Source organism: Aptenodytes forsteri, unplaced genomic scaffold (genome assembly GCF_000699145.1).
Source record: "Aptenodytes forsteri isolate BGI_AS27 unplaced genomic scaffold, ASM69914v1 Scaffold94, whole genome shotgun sequence".
NCBI classification, from domain to species: domain Eukaryota; kingdom Metazoa; phylum Chordata; class Aves; order Sphenisciformes; family Spheniscidae; genus Aptenodytes; species Aptenodytes forsteri.
The window spans coordinates 8,818,784-8,842,719 of record NW_008795017.1 but is presented as its reverse complement, the minus strand read 5'-3'; the positions used below and the strand labels follow the sequence as shown (position 1 = coordinate 8,842,719).

The window sequence follows — 23,936 nt, the reverse complement described above, 5'->3', positions numbered from 1 at the left end:
ACTTCTTTGGATGCAGCCCAGGATACGCTTGGCCTTCTGGGCTGCGAGCGCACATTGCTGGCTCCTGTCCAGCTTTTCACCCACCAGTACCCCCAAGTCCTTCTTGGCAGGGCTGCTCTCAATCCCTTCATCCCCTTCATACTCTTCTTTTAAATATATACTCTTCTTTAAATATATATATATATATGGATTATCTTCCAGTAGCCATATAGAAGGCTAATCTTTTAAGCTAATTATCCATCACAATCTGAGGAAATAAAACCACAAGATGCTACTCACATGTATGTCATGGACAGATTTTCAAAAAAGGAGTGGCTTGACTCATTGGCAATATTATACCAAGTTGTGTAATTCATTCCGTGATTTCCTCAATGACTATGAAAGGTGCAAATCTCTTCAGGCACATACACAAATGTCAAAGAATAGTACTGGTAAAGTAGAGAAGTATAAGGAAAAGTTATTTGTGTCATGGTATATAATTATGCAGGATATCTATGATAGATTTCTGTAAAAATAATTTTACTTCTAATTATAGGATAAGATACCTAAGTGAGAATGGAAAGACTGGAAGAGCGTTGCAAGTCACTGCAGAATTAATAAATTGACTGTCATTTTCCTAGCATATTTGTATAAATTGTTCAGACACAAATGCTTGTTTTGGAGTAGCCAATTAAGCATTAAGGAAGACAGTATTGCTCATTGAATACTGCAAAGATATTGTCTAAGATTCTTATCTAAGAAGATAAGAATCAGAAGTATTTATTGGAAACCACTTCATAATTGAACAATGGAAAAGCGACAAGTGTCAAGAAATCATTATTTCCTTGAACTAACTTAATTCTGCTTCATGCTTTTCTAATACTGTTTGCAATCCAATTTTAATTGTGTAAGCTTTTTTTTAAAGCCACTTTGCTTTCACTGTCATTTTAAAGACTACTTGTACTGTGAGGTCTCTGTTTTTCATGCATCTTCCTTACCTACTCATAGACATAAAAGCACAGTATCAGATTTTTCAGTTCTACTTACACACGTTGAGCTGAAACTGCCAAGGTTCCAAAAAAACTTCCAAACATGCTTTAGTCTAGGAGGCATTTTAAGTACTATTGTTCCTTTTTCATTCTGAGGGTTTAAGAATTTTTTAAAACTTTTAGTTCTCTAGATTTCATTGGGTTTTTTACTATTACATGTTGTGATCTAATTCTCTTCATATGTTTTACTACAACTTCTTGATTGTTTGCCTGCTGCATTACAGGCTTGTACATAATCTTCCACCCAGGTATTTGTCAAGCCCAAGACTTGCACTTCATTTGAATTTCAAGTGTTTTATTTGTGAAATGTGTGTACTTCAAGATCAGACATTCATAGGAAATTCACTTCCTTTTACTTCAGAGTTTTTGCTTCAGACTTTTAGTCTGAGTTAGGTGTTTAATCTTAAATTTTCATCTATAGGTGCGAGATAGGATTCATTTCATCTAACTTCAGATGTTTAAAGTGTAAGACTAGCATCCAGACTCTCCTTATTTAGAGATAGACACCTGCAGGTGATGATTCCTTTTTATCCTAAGATCTTTACTGATTTCTAGGAAAAATATTGACAACTACTTTATAGTTGAATCTTTTAAATGGCCAAAGTTAAATGATGTGACTTCTGCTCTCGGAATAGACCTTAGCTAAAGGGCCATATACACGAATTGATTCATCAAAGACATGCTCCTTTTCAATTTTAATTGCTGTTATGGTTCTGATCTATAATAAGACAGAACCTGATTCAAACAGCCAAAACCCTGTCTAAATCCCTGAGCAGTGTGAATATTAATGATCGGGTATGTTTGAAGGTTTCGAGCAAGCCACGGTAAACACAAGGCACCAGAATTTAAAAAGAATGCACGTCAGCTATGAATTGTGCCATTGACTTGCCTGCCTGAGTTAGGTATATAGGATTTCCCTAAAATGGGTGTTGACAGTAAAAATGAGGCAACAAAGGTCATTTGGTTTTCTTAAAATATGAGTCATATTTTTCTCTGCAGCCTCTGGACTGTAACTAGCTAAGTGAGATCTAGAAACTCCTATTTATATTTTTAACATTCTCTCTGTTCTATTCTTGAGAAATGCATGTAAAAAAGAGAAGCATAATAAACCCTGGCTTGATGAATGCACTTAGAGATATGCAAAATCTGCAAATGAGAGCCAGCATGAAAAGCAAGCATTTCCTTTGATGCCCTTTTCTCCTTCATACGTATGAACACACAAATAAGTGCATACACACACACCGTTAGCTACAGTAAACGTATTTAATCAACTATTTAAAGAAAAAAAACCACTCACTTTTACAATTCTCCTTTTATAGTAATACTACAGTAAGGCAACAGTGCAACAGTGAATGTTACTCCAAAGCTACTGGATTTGTCTTTTTGGAATTACTGGACTTGTGTGAAAGCTTCAGCATCACAGAGCAGTGCATTGTTTAGTGACCTTCCGTACTGTTAACACCTTCTTGTGAGCACTGAAATTAATTTTTTTTTCTTAGTATGTGTGTGGTTCAATACTACCACCTCTTCAGACACTGCCTAAGAATACAAAGTAGCTGCAGGAGAGTATGATACAGTATAAGTATCTTGTGAGGTATTACTGCTTGGTAATTTTAAACCAAAACATTAATATTAGAGTTCTTTCCTTTTCAAAATATCATTTGAAATAAAAAATGAAATTTCATGCTCTGCAGCAGTTTCTAATCTACTGTTTTGTTTTGTTCCGTACAGATTTTGGATTGATTATCTCTTCGTAATATTTGACTAAGATCTTCCAAACGTACATTAGGCAGTATGTCTGTCATGCTGTCTCCTCTCATCTCTTGACAAATGTAAATATTTGTGTGTGAACATTCTTTGCTTAATTAAGAGGAAACATAGATCTTATGCTGTGTTTGAAAGTTTTCTTCAAAATGTTTATATCTATTAGGAAGTTAAAATTCTTCCTTGTTATTACAAAGTCAAAGAATTAAAATGGTTCACATTTGTTGCTTTTCTAAAAAGCCTATTGTAAATAAGAAAGTGAATTCTCAGTATTAATTTTATTTGGTTTATGTTTCTTCCCATTACATATTTCAGTACAGTGTTGTGACTATATTATAAATTTGTTGTTTTTTAAATTATCTATTGGATTTTACAAAATACTGATGTTGCTACACTGATTGTAAGCTAAAGTCAGCATTACTAATACATTTACCGCACAGTGATGAGTAAAATGGTATCGCAAGATACAGCAGCATTCAGTGACAGGATCTTGTATTTTTTGCCAACTCTGACCACCTGCTACCCTGCTACTGACTTTCTGACGTTTTTTCTTTGGAAGGGAATACATTGGGTGTCCTTTTCTCTTCCTGCCATATCACCTTTTTGGCATTGTTGCACCCAGGCTGGATTCACTAAACCTAGACTCTGTGGATAGCATTGCTGCACTTCTTCCTTTAACTTTTTTTTTTTTTAAAACTGTCTTGAACCCATGGTGGTGGGTCAGCCTTGGCCAGCAGCCGAATGGCCACCCAGCTGCTCTCTCACTCCTCCTCCTCAACAGGAGAGGGGGAGAAAATAGGATGAAAAAGCTCTTGGGTCAACATAAAGACAGGGAGATAGCTTACCAATTACCATCATGGGCAAAACAGACTTGACTTGGGGAAAAGTAATTAATTCTATTGACAATTAAAATAGATTTGGGTAGTGAGAGACAGAGACAAAAAAATTGAACCAACAACTTCCCTCCACCCCTTTCCGAGGCTCAACTTCAGTCCTTTGTTCCCGACTCCTCTACCTCCCCTCCCGAGCCGTGCCCTGCGGTGGGTCGGTTGGAGCTGGCTGGAACCGGCTGTGTCCGGCACGGGGCAGCCCCGGCCTCTCCTCACAGAGGCCCCCCCTGAAGCCCCCACTGCCAGCGCCTGGGCACCTGCACCCCATGCACATATAAGTAACATGCGTTACCCTCCTAATTTCAAATCAGGGCATTTGTTACCCCCTATATGCTGCAGATGTCAGCACGGCTGCCTGCAGGATATTTACTTGTTGAATTTTTTGCAGCCACATGTACTTGGCCTGAGCTTGGAATTTTTTTTGAGGATCAGGCCAAATAAATGTCTTTCCACTTCTGGGACCAAATCAACTTTCATGTAGGGGTCAGGAATTTAAACAACTGATTTTTTTTTTTAATTATAATAATATTCACTACCCAATTATGTGCAAGATTACGAAGTGAAGCACATCCGCTGTTTCAAGTGCTTACATGTAATTTCATAATTAATTACTTCTTTTTAAAGATAATAAAGTAATTCACTATTTGTTAACTTTATACATACACTTACAGAAAATATTTCCAATTATGCTTTGTTGGTCAATGACTCCAAAATTCAGTGGTTCTTACACTACAGTGTGGCCAAAAAAATTATTTACTGTCTTTTATAAACATTTTGGTCACATTTAAAAGCGCTTGATGTCATTGTGAAGGCTCCGTTGCAATGTAGTTTAGCATAAATAGTGCAGAGTCATTAGGTGGTGTGGCTGGGCTAGAAGGAGAACATCAATTCATTTCAAGGCCTAATGCAGATATTAATGAAGTTTGGGAAGACAAATTCATCAACCGGAGACTGAAAAGTGACCGCAGTCTAATTTAAACATATACAAGGATATACTGATAGTTTCTTCAATTTTTATCATAGGCATTTTTCATCTCTAGATCAGTTTATATACAGATATACATATATATGAAATACATACAAATTTTTGTATGTGTGTCTGAACTATGTTTTCACATATGGTCCAGTATGACTATTATAAGAGTCTGTTTCAGCTTTTGAACAAAGCAAGCATAACCTTTATATGTGTGTGTGTGTGTATATGTGTATATATATGTAGCTCAGCTATATATGGCAGAATGATAGTGAAGGTCTGTAAGACATGCTTCTTTTTAGCTCCATTAAACTCATCATGGATGTATTCCAAAATGGAATTATGTTCAGGAATATGCATTTTGAATCTTGCTGGTGCATCCAAATATTATGTGATGATAGTTCTATATAAATACCCTAATATTAAAGCATTACTTTTGAGGAAGGGTTTATGTGAGTTGACATAGATTTCATGAGTTTCTGAGCATTTTGTGCAAAGTAGCTGATCTAAATCCACAAAACAAACATTCTATTTTAATATTCTAATTCTATTCTAGTTTAATTTAGTTTAATTAAATTTAAACTATTGAGCTTTACCTCACTTGAAGATAAACTAGAACTTATGATTGAAGATAATGTAGAAATCCAGAATCTTTAAATCTGGCACTAAATTTAAAACAAAGCATCCAGTTACTGCAGAATTTCAGAAGTATTTAAGAGTAATGTGATAGCTGAATCTTGACTAGATATTTTGCATATATGTATATATATTAGTCAATTTTAATATATATAAAATAGGCCTTTATAGATATCAGACTGTTTCATATATATCATATATATTTTATATGTATAATAGTCTGCAAATAAAGGGAAGAACTATCTTTGTAACAGTAGGGTAGAAGTAGCAGAGGTACCAATCATCTCGAGTCCTTAGTAAGTAATAAATAATGCCTAAAACATTGCAGGAAATAAGGGGCAGAGGATTTCAGGAGACATAGTTGTTCTTATACATTAGAACTCCAGACACATTGGTTTGGTTTGCAGTCCTGACACACTCTTGGATGACCTTAAAGAAGCATTCCAATTTTGCTGTGCTTCAGTTCCTGGTTATTCCTACTGTGATCATCCTGAGAGGGTTTAGTCAGAAATCAATGATCATAATGATTTTTTCCACAATGTTTTTTTCCACAATGAGACCTCAGGTTCTCTTGTAGTCAATTGTCCACAAAATCGTTGACTTGAGTAGAACACCTCATATCACTTCACTCTTTTCCGGAATATTTTTATAGCCTAAAATTCATAACCTCTGTGACTGCTTACTTGATTTCTTCACACATCCTGGGTTTTCATATCCATCAGGCATAAGCTTGAGGTTTTCGTATAGGTGAATACATCAGTCACTGGTGGAAGCATTATTTCAGGTGCACAAGAGGAAGAGTTATAATGTTTGAGGTAATCCTGCATCTCGTGATGTTGGCCAGCGTGGCATTGTGCTAAAATAGTGGTCCGGAGCAACACAGGCACCAGCTTCCTCCAAGTACAACATTAGACCAGTAAATACATCTATAGGAGTTAGTTTGCTGTGGTTAGTTACTTTTCTGCTTGATACATGCATGCTCTGGTTGTGCTCAGATTAGAGGCCACAGGTGTTAGCATCCATTTCTGACACACGGGATCAGGGCTGCAGACCCTGTGTGCAGGCCACATACAAACCAAATGCAATACTTGTTTCCTGAGTGTCATGGATATGAAACTGGGGAATACCTCTGCCCTGTAGGAGGAATCGAGTTCCATCAAAGACGTTATTTGAAGCTCTGCATTTAAAAAAGCTCCTTACACAGTAGTGTGCTATGCCTTTAATTAAATTCTGATGTTTTAATACATGTGTCTATACACATATGTGTGTGTATACGTGTTCCCTTCTGGTTAGCAAATACTTTCAGATAATGAAGACAGTCACAAAAATCAAGGCTATATTTGAAACAGAGAACTGTGCTTAATGTATCACGTAAATTAATCAAACCAAATACTTAAGATCTAGATATGTATGATGTATTAATAAGTATTTATGTGTTTGTTTATACACACACAATTAATGTATTATATCTAGATAAACACATAATTCCCTACTACCCTATGCCAGTTTTATAAAATGAATTTGTTTGTAGAAGTTGTGTTCAGCTGGTATATAAAATCAGGTTGCCCACCAAATTATTTACTCAGGTTATTCCATTGGTCTTGCCTACTCTTATCCGTTGTTGGTGTGGCTTGACCCTCAAGCTATTCTTCATTCCCAGTCAGAAATGTTCATACTGAGTTTCTTATAGATCAACAGAGATGTTGATTTCATTGTAAGTAATGTGCTTTCCATGACTGGTGGTTCTTTGGTTTAAAGTAGCTGTTATTTGTCACACTGACAGGTACACCTACTGCGAAACGCTGGCGATGAAGTTACCATCACTGTTCAGTACCTCAGGGAAGCTCCATCATTTTTAAAGCTCCCATTAGGTAAGAGGAAATTAATGGATAGGAGTAATCTGTTTTCCTCTGTGCAGTATTCTCATAATATGACAGTGACAGAAATAGGAATTCAATCCTTGAGTGTTTTACAGGAAGAAATAGAGAATTGTGTGTGTACTTTATTGCTTAACATATAAGAATCTAATGCATACTGCATGACTGCTTCTGTATAGTTTATTCAAAATAAAACTGAAAACCTCATTAAAATGCAGTACAATCATGAGTGATATCTGAAAGTTTTTCTACAGAAGCTTTGCCTGAATACAATAAAATAGTGTTTACAAACATGTGAATCATACATTCACACTGAAAGGTATTTTCAGGACACTTACCAAACAAATGGATAGCATTAATTATGCATATTTCATAAATTACTTTGATATTTTGATAATTTTTTGTCAGCAGAATTACGATGTGACAACTGAGTAGTTTAAGAGTAGCAATAGTAAATTGTTTATGAACAATGCACTGTTTATGAACAATTTGCTGGTTAGCAAATATAAATATTCAAGATAGTCACTTTAAATCAATGTTGCAAGTAGAAAAGTGTACATAACATATCAGCTAACTTAATCAGACCAAATAATTTTGCTCCAGTTTATCTTACATATGATTCTCTTAAGCCAAACAGATTTAAAATGTGTCTTGTTTTGGGGATTTAGGTAAGTTGGGCTCAACTATGTACTCGTTTTTTCTTGATTTCAACAGAATCATAGGTCTCATAGGTCTAGCTCTGGTCGTTAGAAGAGCATCTGTCACTTCATCTAGATTCTTACTCCTGTTGAAAACAAACTTGAGGGGCCTCTACTAAGCTGAACTATACATTTCATGCTAAAACCATTATTTCCGTTCTTACTGCATATCATTTCCATTTGAAAATGGAATCTAAATTTGAAGAAATCTTATGTTTATATTTGGAGATCTTTGTCTGGTCAGTGTCCCTTATAATGAAACTTCAGATTTTCTATCCTAGGTCATCAGACAACTATAGACTAATATCTATAATGCCTTGGATAACTGTATCCAAGCTTAGGTATGACTTTGGCAAGCTAGCAGGGTCTTACCAGTAGTTTCTGTGTTGTAGACCATATTCATTTGTGGTTATGACAGTCCTACTAGCAATTTTATCTCATCTTGTTGACTGACATCACATACACACTTGGACTCTATCATTTGTGGTCGGTTAACCTTGGCTAAGAGCCAAACTCCCACCCAGCTGCTTTCTCACTCCCCCTCCTCAAACAGAAAATGGGGAGAAAATAGAATGAAGAAGCTCTTGGGTCAAGATAGAGACAGGGAGATCACTTATTAATTACCATCATGGGCAAAATAGACTCAACTTGGGGAAACTTAATTAAATGTATTGTATATTAAAATAGATTCAGGCAGTGAGAAACAAAGACAAATAAATTGAAACAGCACCTTCCCCCACACCTTTTCCCAGGCTCAACTTCATTCCTGACTCCTCTACCTCCCTTGCAAGTGGTGCAGGGGGATGGCAAATGAGGGGTTGGGGTCAGTACACAGCATTCCTCTCTGCCACTCCTTCCTTCTCACACTTTTACTCTGCTCCAGCGTGGGTTCTTGCCCCTGGCTGCAGTCCTTTACAAACTGCTCTAGCATGAGTCCTCTCCATGGGCTGAAGTTCTTCAGGAAAAATCTTCTCCAGCATGTGTCCCCCACAGGCTGCAGCTTTCTTCAGAACATATCCACCTGCTCCAGCATGGGGTCCTCCATGGGCTGCAGTGTGGGTATCTGTTCTGACGTGGTCCTCCATGGGCTGCGGGAAAATACCTGCTTCACCATGGTCTCTCCATGGACTGCAGGGGAATCTCTGCTCCAACGCCTGGAGCACCTCCTCCCTCTCCTTCTTCAGTGACCTTGAGGTTCATATGATTTTTTCTCACACTTTTTTCCTCACTCCTCTCTCTGCTGTTCAGCATTTTGCCCTCTCTTAAATAGTTTCCCAGAGATGCTACCAGCTTGGCTGTTGGGCTCAGCTGTGCCCTGCAGTGGGTCCATTGGAGCTGGCTGGAACCGGCTGTGTCTGGCACAAGGCAGCCCCTGACCATCTCCCACCCCTGGAGCCACCCCGCCTCCCAAAACCTTGCCACTTACACACAGTACACACTCTATGTGAGACAGCTGCCACCTTCACAAGGAGTTCACGCAGGTCCAGGAATATTGGTGCCCTCTTGGTACCCCATGGGAGAGAAGAGGAAGTTAGCTGACGCCTGCGTTGCCGTTCTCACCAGGAGGCACTGCAGCCATTCCTGTCTGGGAAGCTGAGATCATGGCACTGCTTCCACAAAGTGTTGTTTCTGGAAAGAGAAAGCAGTGATTAGCAGGGCAACCAGATCATCATCTATCTCCGTGTGACCAGAGGTGCGTGCAAAACTTCTGTAGGTAAATAGCCTCCTGAACACTTCAACCAGGAACTTTCACCTTACAAAAACCTCCATTCTCTTTCAAAGGGCCTGTTTCATGGCCTGTGGCCAGCTAGCACCATTTGGAGTCTGCCCCTGAGTACTGTTGTTCAAAGAAAACCTGTTTGGAATAGGGAAGACAGTGCCATTTTAGACAAGCTATCACAGACTGTCAACAAGCACAGCAGAGAAGCAATGCTTCTTAAATGAAAGAGACATCTTGGATACAAACTGCTCATTTTGGGCAGCTTATTAGACTTGCCTCCTTTATGCAGAGCATGAGGAAGTCTTTGGCAAGCATACTACCCTGCCCAGTCCCATGTATGACCCCACGCCTTCAGTCCTATAGTACATGCTCAACAAAAGGACTTGCTAAGTATAATGAGACAGCTGAGGAACTTAAGAAATGACCCTTCTTCTGAACTGAACCTGGACCTCAGCACAGAGCTCACCTGCTCCTCTCCAGGATGTTCTGTGCAGCCATCCAATACAGGCTGAAACAAAGCTCAGTGAGTGAGATGATCTTTGGTAAGTGACTTGACATAAATACTCATTCTTGTGGTGAGGAAATAAGTGAATAAGGTGTAGAAAATTATGGAAAATAGGTCTGGTTTAGGGCCATACACTGAAGTTAAGGAGAACAGCAGTGGTGGGACAAAGCACCCCATTTCAAGAAGAGCTTTTCACAAGCCCATGCACAAAACGGAATTCCAGTCATGAAGCATCAGTGACACCTATAACAAGCTAAGTAGCAATTCTACTATGCAATAAAGGACTTCCCAACTCACACTGCAGGCAAGATTTAAGTGCATACATGCATAAACCTGAAGTATCTTGGCCTTTCCTAGCATCCCAGAAGACTCAGGCACATGGTCCCCTACCTTCAAGCATTCAGTCAGATCAGCTGCTATGCTGGCAGTTTTAGTACTGTGGTGTGTTCACTTTAAATGCAACCATACTGTCTCTTCCTGTTAACCAGTATTATTACTATTTCTTGTAAGTACATCATCAGGAGTAGCATCTGCCTCTGCTGCTTCCTTCTCATACCTCTTCCTTCCCTACACTATCTCATGCCATGGCTAGCAAAAGCACAAGGTGTCACAACAGGGAAATATCTGCCTACAGTTCTCACCACATTTTTCTGGTTGCTTCACTCTTTCATGGATTGTGAACAACAAATACAGGATTTGGCATGGGTTTAGGCATGGATACTGATTAACTGGCACTTAAGGATGAGACAAGGACTGCTTGTTTCTGTGTTTGGAGGAGGACCTAACCCAGGGTGGTATGCCAGTACTGATAGTTGTCTCTTTCACAGCTGCCTGGGATTCTTAGCCCTTACTAGACTATTATGAGGCTGTCTATAATAGTAAATTAAACTATGCCAGCAAATATTCTCTGCCACAGGAATTTGATCAACAATTTTATAAAATATTGCAGAATGCTTGGCATAATTTTGCATAGGGCAAGTACTTCTTTCTCAAAAAACTGTCAGGCCTGGATCAGAAGTTAGCATAGGCCAGTAGGGTCATTAATTGTCTGCTTCATTGGGTTGTCTGGCTCCATGGCTAGGATGATTCCTCATCCCATGGCCTGTAGTTTGCTCTAAGGTCACTGTCAGCTAGAGAGAGGATACATTTGTGTTTCTGGAAACCAAAGGAAGGAATTTTGTTTTTTGGAGCTGGGTCAGGAAATTATTAGTGGCTATGAGGGTTATTTGTTAGCCTGTTACAGAATAATTAGGGCATCAGCTCTTGGGTATTGTCATTAAAGATTCTCTGGAGCTAAGTCCATTATCGATCGCAGAGTTGAGCAGGACTTGTAGGACCCTTTTAGGTAAGATTCACTGCTGCTGGGAAGACTCTTCAGGACATTTTATGCTAAAACAGGCTCTCTTCAGAATTTTTATTTTTGATAGTTATACCAAATTATCAGAATATTCTGAAGTTGCAAAGCTTGCAGTGAAATTAAAAATCACCAGGAGTTTTCCTTTGATTTTAATTTTGTGGTTGTTCTGGAATGGGCTTTTTGTCTATTGGAGGTTGTCTATGACAATTAGCAAGTTAGATAAATGAGATTTTATTTATATACAAGAGGTCTCCAGTATCATTCAGCAAGAATGTTGTAAAGGATAAAGTCTTCCTGACTGCTTGCTGCACATTGATCTGCTGTCCTGCGTTTTGGGGGGTTTTGTTTGTTATTTAGAGATTTAGTGTAATTCACTGACTGAAATAAACAATCACCTGTTGATGGGACTCTATCAGAACTTTAACAGAGACCTTTCTAGGTCTAGAAAGCTTAAGGCTTTTAAAGTTACAAATAAAATCCAGGCTTTATTAAAATAAGTAGTAGAATATCTAACTTTTTAATTGAAAAATCTCAGTGATTCTATCAAAAAGAATATAAAAGGATTTATAAACAGCTCCTACCTGTACCACTGCAAATGAGTTCTTGCTTCAGGTTTAGTGTCAGCTAGCTTGGTGATTTCCTGAGTTACTGCTAGCTCTGCAAAATCCCCTGTGATCCTTACAAAGTTTCTTTCCCTCACCTCGGAGTTCTGCCTGTCTTTTTCTTGCTACCCCCAGGGGCATCTCAGTCTCTTTTGTGAACTGCAGACTCCTATATCCTTGCTATCTCTCTCTCTCTCTCTGACCCCTTCTCACCTTACAGGGTAAGTTTTTTTTTTCCTCTGAGAATACTCAGCTATTGGCCAGGTAAAGATCAGGCGAAGATCTCTTCCACAGGATACCCAGCCTTCTCAAGAGAACAAAAATGCCACAGCTGAGAATAAGCAAATTAAACAGATGAAGCCTGTCATAGTGTAGGTTTGTATTTCTCATCTAACTATGATTTGGGGGGGATAAGAAAACAGCTAGGCAATAATGATTGCTGGACATCTCAAAACATCCCAAATACCTTTTTTCTGGCATCAGTACCCATCAGGATACTGTACTGTGGTCATGGATGGGGGAGTTACCTGTAGCAGATGTTTTATTTTACAAAAACACTTTGTTTTGACAGTCTTTCTCAAACTAACGTTCCAGAGTTTGGACTGGTACCTAACACTTGATTTGGAGTCTCATCTACTTGGGCAAGGGCTACAGTAGCAGATAGTGCAAGATTTACTTTGTGTTAATATATTTTGTATCATGTATATCATATATGTGTACATACTGTGTTTTGTTCTAAGAACAGGGAGGAAAGACTACCTGATTTCTCTAGGGCTGCCATGTAGGGACGCAAACAGTGCTCCTTGGAGAGACGAGAGCACTGCACCTTCCATGAAAGCAGTTGAGCATATACATTATGAGCTTCTAAAATGCCGAACGAGGCCATGAAGGAGTAGTGTATAAGTGAGTGAGGCAGAACAGGCAGGGAGCAGACTAAAAGACTTGTGAACTTGCTTGCAATTGAGTAGTGGAGGTGGCATAGCCTGAGAGAGGCTAGTTTGTTGTGACTCAGAAAACCAAAGAAAGCTGCTGAACTGAAAAGCAAATTTTCGGGGACACTGTGGGAGGAAGGAAATTTGTTCCTTAACCTTTTATTCTTAGCTTTCCCATGCAATGGATGTCAGTTTTCTCTACTTAAAAAAATAAATTATTCTAATGTAGTATTTTGTATTATGGTAAAACCTAGATTTAGAGATTTGAAAATACCTAAATTCCTGTCTTTTGACATGCTCAAATTGCTGAAGAAGTGGGATAATTCCACTTCAAGAATCTGATTGACTAATGGACCTGTCATAGTTGTCTCCTGCCGGAGACAGTGGGATTCCCCAACAGGCAGACTCTTCAGTGGATAATTTAATGCCAACTTCTTTATTTCATTATTTTTATTTTAAAAAATTAGAAGTTATCTTCTGTTCCAGCAAGTCACTGTGGTCATCTGTGAGTCTGAACGTAGATTTTTGTGGTCTACTGTACATATATAGTAGCTACAAAACGTAACTAGCTACTAAAGTCGGCGCTTGGGTTAGACCCATACAAGCAAAGCATAACGGTTCCTTCTGCTCACATCATCTAATACTGTACAGAAAGGACACCAAATGAAAACATGCTGAAACTTTAGAATTGAGGGTATAATTCTGAGACCTCAGCACTGAACTGACAGAGATTTGTTACGGAGAAAATGAGCTTTTGTTGAATTAAGTTCCATTTTGCTAAATCTTCCAGATATGTGGAATAGATACATACAAAAATACATGACGAAGAATGACTTTTTGACTTTTGTCATGTTAGACTTGACAGACCTATTAATGTGAAATGATTTACAGGCAATTTCAGGTGACTTCTTCAGATGGAAAAATGAGTTTTCAGTGATGATGAATATAATGCTGTGAAAATGATTTTATGTGCTTTATTGATAAGACCAAGTGCTGTCTGATAGTAATTGTATATATACACGTTAACATTTTACATTGTAGCAAAAATTACACAATGATGTGGCTTTGTGCTGTTTCCGTTATTGTATGTGACAAAAGTATTAAGCTTTTCTGGAGTCACTTTAACTACTAAAGCAGGATCATGATACGTAACTGCTAAAGGAAGAGGTATCTTGAAGAATATAATTGTGTAATCTTAACACATTAACATAGTATCAACATTTCAAGATGACTGCTTTTAATTTCTCAGTTTGAGAAGGTGCATCATTCTTGAAAGTCATTGACATTTTAAGAAAAAGATATATCCGTTAATAAAGTGTATGTATGTGTACAGTTAGTACTTGCCTGAGAGTTTTTTAGCTTTGTTTATAAATACAGTCCATGGTTATATTCTAAGGTGAGGCTTTCAACACTCAATAGGAAATTTATTCATTAAATTAATGGGATTTGTGTAACAATTTCTTACTTGGTTTTGCATATCTCATTCTCGGTGAAAAAAGGCTTAATCCTGCAAACATTTAAGCATACAAGTAGTTCCCATGAGCACAGCCTCTATGAAATGACATCTAGCTACCTTTTTTCTTTCTGGACATAAAGTATAGCATATGGGCATTTTATTGGCTGTCATTCTAAAATGCAAGTAGTACTTCTGGCTTGGTTTGGTGATTTATATTAAAAATTCTTCCTGTGTTTTACAGCTGGAATAGATATTGCCTGATATATACATGTATTTTTAACATAAGCAATTATTTTTCATGATCTGATTTCCAGGTTCCCCTGGACCATCCAGTGATCACAGCAGTGGAGCTTCATCACCTCTCTTTGACAGTGGCTTACATTTAAATGGAAACTCAACTAACACTGTAAGCAAATGAATAATAAAAACATGGTGTAAGCTGTGTAAGTTCTCTTCCCATTCTCAGCTTCAAAATGTTAGTATAGGACTGTAAGACTACCCTAATTTTTTTGTTGCTGTTGTTTGCTTGCTTCTTTGTTTGATTGATTTTTAAGTGCATATACTGTAAAATTCTGTACTTGCAAAGTAGCCAACATGGGGCCCTGGTCTGCTAGGTTCTTACTCTGAGGCAACTGAGAAGCTTGTAGGAGTGAGCACAGTAAGATTTAATCATTGTTTAGGCATGAATTCTTGTGAACTTTTGTCATACTTTGTTGAATTGTAGTATTGTACTGTTGAATTTAGTCCAGCTGGAGATGCTGAAATGTACATGGAATTTAGAAAATAATGTAAAATTGAATTATTGAAGCAAACTTTCGTGATAGGAAAGAAAGGGAGAAAAAGAGAAAGAAATAAAATGGGAAAGCAAACTTAGAAAAAGAGAAAGAAATAAAATGGGAAAGCAGACTTAGGGGAAAAAAAAAGTCTGTTTCTTTAATCCAGAGGATATTCAGTTCTTTTTTCTGCAGTGAACAGCTATGATTGAATTAATTGCAGCATTGTGGGGAAAAAAAAATTCCTTTCTCCAGGAAAAATGCTAGTCACCAAAGCCAAAGAAGATAGGATGTCTTAGTAGGTGACAATGTTGCTCTTTTAAAATGAAGATTGAAGATGTAAATACTAGCTGTAGAAGGACATGGACCTTCATGCTCAAAACTTGTTTAGCTTCTAACAAATTGCAGCTGTAGTCTTTCAGTTGGATATTAAACTTTACAGAAGGAATGCCCAGAGAATGGAGTGAAGGCTTTTCCTCTCCTCTGTTTTTCCTTTTCTTTCCTACTCAGCCAGAGATGTCAGTGTCTGCTGCTTACTGTACTTCTTCCAAGCTTTGCACGTTTTTGAGCACTGTCTCTCTAAACTAATCCTTAAGGCTTGTTTTCATCTGATAAAGATATATATAATATAAATATATATATATATGATAAATAAATAAATAGAAATATGCTTTGCTGTGCTGATACCTGTACCTTAGTGCTTGGGGTCCAAACTGAGCATAGATACAGAAGGTTTCATGGTTATTTGTTTTTAATGACCCAGACAATTATTACCTTTATTTACTTTGTATTGTTGTCTTACTAAAGAACCCCAATCTGTCCTCAGGGTCCAGCATTCTGCAATGCCTGTCCACCAGGTGCTCTGCAGACAAAAAAAGTCCTTTCTCCAAAGAGCTTACATTATAAGAAGAGGGCTATGGTCATAATAACTTTCAATAATCATTATGACTGTACTGTGGGCATTGCACACTTTGAATTCTATGCATTATAAAAACATAAATAATTGGCTGGAGTTTTGTAGACTTGTAACAGAGTAATTTAGAGTTAGTTTCCAAGGTAGCACACAAAAGACTCTGCATAAGCTTGAAATATAAGTGGAAAACCAGAAAGTAAAATAGGGGAATACTAAGCTTGCTTTTATACAGCACTTAATTTTTCTGAAGCTTGACATAAAGTCACATGAGGAGCTATGTATGGACCAGACACTATGACCTAGAAGTGAAATAAAGCAAAACAATCTACCTTATATCTAGCCTAGTAAAAAAGTCATGATCTCCCTTCATAGGAAACAAAATGAAAAACTGCCAGATTCTTATTGTGAAATGCAAAAGCAAGGTTCCAAGTATTCTGAGCAGGAATGACTGGCTTTTGAGATGGTCCGCTGGAGGTGTGTGGTCAAACTTTTATCAGACCAAGCTGTGAGTGTAACTGAGCTGTGATCAGATCTTCAAAAGTGGTTATAAATGTGTTTCAACTACCAGCTAGTGAGTGCTTCTACTTTTTTTAATTAGATATTTTCATTTTTACAGTAAAGGAAGAGCAGAACTGACATTTCCTATAATGGTATTGCCCAGTAAGGCTAAGGATATTTAAATCCCTTTTCAACGTGACCTTGGTAGGGGAGATCTGACTCACTTTGAATATTGCATCTTGTAAGTTTGTGTTGCAGTTGTATGTACCTTCCTAACCACAGTCAGATCCATGCCATATTAGACAATGTCCATATATTTATGAGTGGAAATGCTGCTCCAAAAAGCGCACAGTGTAAAGGAAAGGACGTGAATGAGAGGTAAGGAATTACTGTTATGCCAATTTTACCAAGCTGTCATTCAGCATGTCTGTTCTGAAAAATAATAATAGAGACACTTGAGCTAATGCTGTATTCAGGCTATAACATTCACATGGCACAATAGAATATGTTGTGGTGATACTAGCTTATATCATATAGACAGTAGTATAGCCATGTTAACATCAAGCTCATTCTGCCTAATATGATTATACCATTTTCAGTTCTGGTGCTAGCTTGCCTCTGTTAGATATATCTTTATCACCTCTGCTGTGAAGCATGTGTTATATGTGATGTGATACCATCTTCAGGATTTATATACATCCTCCCTATAATATCAGAGCAATTTGCAGTATAGCACTTCAACAGGGTTCTCTGGAACACAGAGAAAGGAGCTGAAGTGCTCTCTTCACACCTAATTATTTTGTGCTTGGGCACTGTGACAAATACTATAGAGATTGGTAGTGGTAGATACATTCATCTGTGTCTTATAAGTGGTTTATTAAACACAATGTGAAGTTTCAGAGCAGAACATAAAACGTTCAGAGGAGGTGGTCTTTAGGATAGTGATTACAGGTTGTTTACCTGAAGGATTCTAACTACAAAACAATGAAGAAAATACTGTAGAGATACTCTCCTAGATACCTAAATATTCTAGATGTCCAGGCCAGCTCTCTGGAGAAATTGGGGGTGAAAAAAAAAAAGACCGGAAATAAAACAAATTCCTGTGTAAGACACCATTGAATAATATGATAGTTACGATGCAAAGGGAAACGTAGTAGGTTTTCATTTGTTTGAAAATCCAGCTTCCCTGAATTGTCTAAAAATGATGTTCTAATAAGTGAAGTGAGACCAGAGTAAATAATGATTTTCTGTGTGTTCATGTAATTTAAGAACTCTAATTTAATTTTGATAGTATATGTGTAGTTTAGTTGGTTAAATGAAACTAAACAGGCACTTAAAATTTTCTAAATAGCTTTAAAATATTTTTTCCTTGATGGCTTTTAAATTAGAAAGTTCTGCTTTAAAAAAGACTGCCTACTTCATCACCAAGTACAGTTTTTAAAAAAGAAAAACTACAGCTGCTCAATTCTTGGTGGGACCAGTAGGATGCTAAATCCTTAATGTCTATAGTAGTCTGGTTCCAGAGTGAGAGAATGAGATGACTCAATCCCAAGCGTGTAAAGGCAAAAAGGGAAGAGGATCCAAGAAAGGTGGGGGGACACCCTCTTATTGAGACTAAAAGCTATTCTGATGGATACTTTAGTGGAGTGTGTGACCAGAGCATTGAATTGAGATTGAATTGATGCCCTACCTCTGAAAACTTCAATAGTTTTATTTTTTTAATGTTCCTGTAGTGTCTTCCAATTCAGTATAAATACACTATTGATCATTCTTAAGTTTTATTTTATTCTTCATTTTTATCATACTGTAGCTCACTTGAAAGAAAAAAAGTTTCAGGATTTCAGATCAATACCTTCTCTATTAGAATGGTTTTGCGTGTCATACTGATAGACTCTGCCAACTCTTGATCTGAAAATCCATTAGTTTCTCACTGAATATGATAGCAATGTAACTTTAAATTGACTTCCAGTTCACAGTGTATCATTTATTAACTCTATCCCTGCTGAAACCAGGACAGTAATGTACTTGCATAAAATGTAATCAATGTAATAAATACAAAAAATAGCTCACTTAGAGGTACAGCGCTGGTTACTGTCATGAAAGTAATCATCACCATGTCTTCCATTTATTTGCTAAAGAGAAACTTAAAATAGATGAACGCAGCTAGCTACACTTAAATATTTTGGACTGCCGCTGTGCTGAGAACCTTTATGAAATGAGATAAACATGCTGCAAATAAGTGTGCTCCTTTTTCTCAATTAATAAAATACAAAGTGACTGTCCCCTTTCCACCTACAGGGAAAAATAATCCAAATTTTCTGTTTCTGATTACACCTCTCAGAAATCATAGCAGTAGAAGCTGGAAAAAGCCTATTAAATAACACCTTCCTACTCCACTGCTATAGAACTGTTAAGGAAGAAAGGCTGAGAGAGTTGGGGTTGTTCAGCCTGGAGAAGAGAAGGCTTCGGGGAGACCTTCTTGCAGCCTTCCAGTACTTAAAGGGGGCAAAAAGATGGCAGCAAATTTTTGAGCAGGGCCTGTTGCGACAGGACAAGGGGGAATGGCTTTAAACTAAAGGGGGGCAGATTTAGACTAGATCCAAGGAAGCAATTTCTTACGCTGAGGGTGGTGAAACACTGGCACAGGTTGCCCAGAGAGGTGGTGGATGCGCCACCCCTGGAAACCTTCAAGGTCAGGTTGGACGGGGCTCTGAGCAACCTGATCTAGTTGAAGATGTCCCTGCTCATTGCAGGGGGGTTGGACTAGATGACCTTTAAAGGTCCCTTCCAACCCACACTATTCTGTGATTCTATGAAATGCTTTTGATATTGAGTATTGAAATTGTCTAATTTAGATTTAGCTGTTCAGAAGTGCTGTGTTTTTCTAATTCTGATTAGAGCTGATTGGGACTTTAAGTATGACATTAATGAAGTGAAAAAAGGTGTCTTTAAAAGTCTTACCTTTAAGTTGTATTGATCCTTACTGTCACTGCTAATCCTTTCAGCAGACTTATTTCTTCTAGTATTTAACATCTGTTTGATCATGTCGGTCATTTCTTCTGCACAGAAATGAAACACTTGTTTAATTTCCCAGTAAAGTTTAAGTCAAGTATGGTTTTAGAATTTATATTTTTTAACTTAGAGCCTTAAAAAAAGCTGGTGAAAGGAAATATGGCATTGAAAATACAAAGAAAGTCTTACTAGCTGCTAAATAAATGAACACTGAGCAAAATTTGCTGCTTTATGACATCTAATACTAGTTTAAAAAGTATTCACTTAAAATACTGAAAATTAATCTGATATTCACACACTGTCAAAGAAGGCGGCTTCAATTTTTTAAGTGGGGCTGGCCTAAATCCGAGTCTGTTTCCACTGGAAAAGAAGTCAAAGACCAAGAAAGGTCAGATAAAAGATTGAGGCTTTGTTATTTATCTTTCAGAAAAAAGTGCAGCAGGATCACAATGGAACTAATATGCCAAGTAGGAAACAGTAACTTGCATTTACTAGGTGTCTGGTTTCGGTTTTTAATTATACATATTTTCCCCATACACAGCCCTTTCATGTAAATGCATTGTTTCTTACAGTTCTTATGAGTTTGTTCATTTTAGTTTGCAGCAGCAGCAAAAAGAAAATGGCTTAGGAGATACAGCCCAATTTATTACTTTTTTTTATAATTTCTGATAGAAATTGGGTCATTTTCTTTATCCTTATGCATTTCCTTTTTTTTTTTTTAATTACATTTGCAATTAAAATATTTTGAGTCCCTTTGCTTACTTGATGGATCGCAGGGAGCAATGCATCTGACTAGTCACCAGGAATCTGCTTTAGGCAGAGTTGTATTGCTCTGTAGGTTGCACCGAGTGCATTAAGTACCTTTCATTTGCACAGATAGACAAAGGATTTTTTGGGAGCGGTGTTATTTATTGTGAATTATGCTCTTCTGTTTGGCCTATGATATTCAGGAGTGCAGAATGAGAGCTGTGAAGGAATTAAATTTGCATTTGATTCTTGGACAAAATCATCTCTCTTTTTTCTATGATGTTCTCCTGCCTATGACTACAAAGGTGCAAAATGGACCACTTCAGGTCAGAGCCAGATTATAAAGAGAAGTTAGAAATTTGAAGCTCTGTTGTATGAGTAAACGAAATTATGACCATTTCTCATCTGTTGCCAACATGCTGAACAGAAAGAGCAGCCATCTCTTATGTGTATTAGCAGGGAGTATCTGAAGCCCTTGGTTAGAGGGAAATACATGTGGTAGCATTCATGAGATTGAAGACTAAATGAGGAAGCTGAAGTGTTAGAAGAAATGAAAGCAAGCTTTTTCTTTTTCTTTTTTTTTTGTTTTAAACTAGAAAGATCCATCTACTGTTGCCCCAGTTAGTGTTTGATTACTGTTCCAAATACCAGCCCCTGGTAATGATCAGCGTGGAAACAGAGAGGCACGTAGTGATGACCTGTTTCTAGATTTGATGTTAGCATAGATGAACTCCAGCAGTTCAGGTACACGCTATAAATGGCTTATAGTGAAAAATGATAGTAAAATTGAGGCAACGAGTTCTCCCACAAAGTTGCATCCAGCGTCATTCCACAAGTTCCTGCAACAAATTGACACTTACTGAGCTCCTAGTTAGTGATACAAGCAAGAGTCAAGCCTCAGATTTATCCTGAGGGATGTGCAGACCATGTGGAGTTCAAAGAATTTCCCTAACCTTGAGCTAATTTTTCTAAGCAAGGACAGCACTCCCCATTTGGGGATATAAAAGGCTGCCAAAGGCTTTCTGTAACAGCTGAAGTTTGGGTACACTTGCATTTATAGTGTAACACCATAATAATCTCAACGTTATGTTTTGTTCTGTTCTTTTCCTTATATACCTTTAATGTTGGGGTTTGATTTCTGACTGCTAGAATAGTTTGAGAAGAGTCATAATTACTTCCTGCTTTTTGTGCTGACATTTAATATAAACTACTCTGGCCCCTGTCCCCTACCCCCCAAAGGAAGAATATATCTGGAAAAGTGTTCCAGGCAAGGTTGTTGAGGTTACTCAGGAACCAATTATATACTAGCCCGAGGGAAACAAATTAAAGAAAAAGGTGCAAGATTCTGTCAAATAGTCCATATGTATTCTCTAAAAATACCTGAGTCAGGCTTGTACCTTATTGGTTCACTGAAAAAATAATAATGTAATAGCACCTAGCAGCACAGCTGTAATGAAATATTCATTCATATTTCCATTGTAAATCACTTCTAGAGAAACTTATATAATTGAAATGTTTTTAATTTGTTCCTCACCGGTAGAATAGTAATCCCATTGGTTTAAATGCTTAGCAACTGCAGTGAATAGGGCAGTGTAAGTCCCTAACACGTACTGCTATACAGACTCTCTGTTTAACCCCACATATAGGTGCTTGGTGTCTGCAAAACCATCCAGTAATTAACAAGCATTAAATGTCTTCAAGAGAGTCATTAAATTTCAAAAGCATGCATGTGATGCAGCATTAGAATTAAAACAGTGTTTCTTTTCTGTGATAGAAAGGGAGGGGTAGCATCCTTGTTTCACACACTGTTTCACCTTCCTCCCATTTAATTAAACAATGTCTGTCAATTAAAATAATGTAAAATAGAGCTGTATAATTAAAAGTTGCTGCTTTCACTGAATTTTAAAGACATCAAATTACTCGTCCAAATTGTTGCTTCCTCTGGAAGTGCTTGTTTCCTGTGTAGTAGCCTTTATCTATTAAATGATTTGGTGATACATACTTTACCAGATAATTGCTGTCTTCTTAAAGCTGTCACAGAATTGTGCGCCTGCATCTAAGAATTCCATTAAAAATAAATAAACACAGACCCTCTCCTGAATTGATGCTGCATCAAAGGAATGCACAGGTATTTTGATATCGTCAGTAAATCCCTCTGAATTCTGAGACAAGTTGAATGCTCTAATTGACCCCTATTTACAGTAGATATCTCAATAATGTGTTTCTTTAGCTGGGCATCACAAGAGTTTCCCTCATGTCTCTACTCCCAGCTGAACGCTTGTTAATTGTGTTGTTCCACGATTAAAGTAAGCTAATGTAAGATTCTTTCACTGCTAAATGGATCGGTCTTGTTTTCTTCTCCAACCACTCTACAGCCTCTGTTTCCTGTCTGTCCCTGGAGTAAGTATTAGCAAATGCTCAGCTATACATTGATCAGATCAGTTCATTGATCCACTGAAAACTAATCCTACCTATATATAAAAATATATAATATTTGTATATACAATATATACATATATTCCAGTCACAGACCTGACAAAACTATAGAGACAGCTCATCCAATTCACTGTGAGTTGAATGGTTGCTGGTGCTGTTGCAAGAAATGATCTAATTCTAATTCTCTTTCTCCAGAGTAAGTGTAAGACAAATCTGCCTACTTTGAAAAGCATATTATATTGAGGGCTTTCTTTTGAGTATGCTGTAATATTTTTAGTACTGGAGTTTTGACAAGATGCATTCCAGTTTGCACCAAAAAAGATGCAGGAAGGTTGGTATTTACTAATCTAGAAGTTTTTACCAAAATCCATTAAAACTTATTGGCCAATGTTTTCAGTTATAGCTTAAGGAAATGAAGCTATACCAAGCCATTTTTTAGCATTTCAGAGTTCAAGGACCATCTGGATGATGCTCTCAGTCATATGATTAGTTTTAGGTAGTTGTGCGAGGAGCGGGGAGTTGGACTCGATGATCCTCATGGATCCCTTCCAACCTGAGATGTTCTGTGATTCTATGATTTCAACCTCAGAGTTGTTTTAACGAGGAAAATATTTCAGTATATAAATATCAAACGTATTAATGTTGTTAGCACTTTTATATACATATTTTACAGAGAAATATTTTATATTCTCAGTAATGCATACTAAAGCAGAAATAGTAAAAATACCTCAAGCGATAAATAATAGCATCATCATAATCATCTCTTTTTGAACCAGTACCAACAAAAACAGTAATCTAGAATTAGTCATGCCTCTTCAATATACATGTGCTTGGTAGAAATACCAGTTTACAGAACAGGCTCAAGAATTTAATGATACAGTTTTGCTTTAAAGCAAAAAATGGATAAATTCCAAATGATCAGTAAAAGGTTATATTTTTTCCTAATGGATATCACACGATTTTTTTTTCATACAATGATTTAGGTTGGAAAATACCCTTAAGATCATCAAGTCCAACCATAAACCTAACACTGCCAAGTCCACCGCTAAACCATGTCCCTAAGCACCATGTCTACATGTCTTTTAAATACCTCCAGGGATGGTGACTCAACCACTTCCC

At 37.3% G+C, this 23,936-nt stretch overlaps 1 protein-coding gene across 1 annotated transcript in view; it reads left to right on the top strand.

Annotated features, from left to right (window-relative positions):
* SNTG2 (syntrophin gamma 2) overlaps positions 1-23,936 on the top strand; it is a 193,381-nt gene that overhangs the window by 65,614 nt on the left and 103,831 nt on the right. The window contains exons 7-8 of the mRNA XM_009275630.1: positions 7,075-7,162; positions 14,753-14,844. Coding sequence (XP_009273905.1) covers positions 7,075-7,162; positions 14,753-14,844 — 180 coding nt within the window. The remainder of the gene's footprint in view (positions 1-7,074; positions 7,163-14,752; positions 14,845-23,936) is intronic.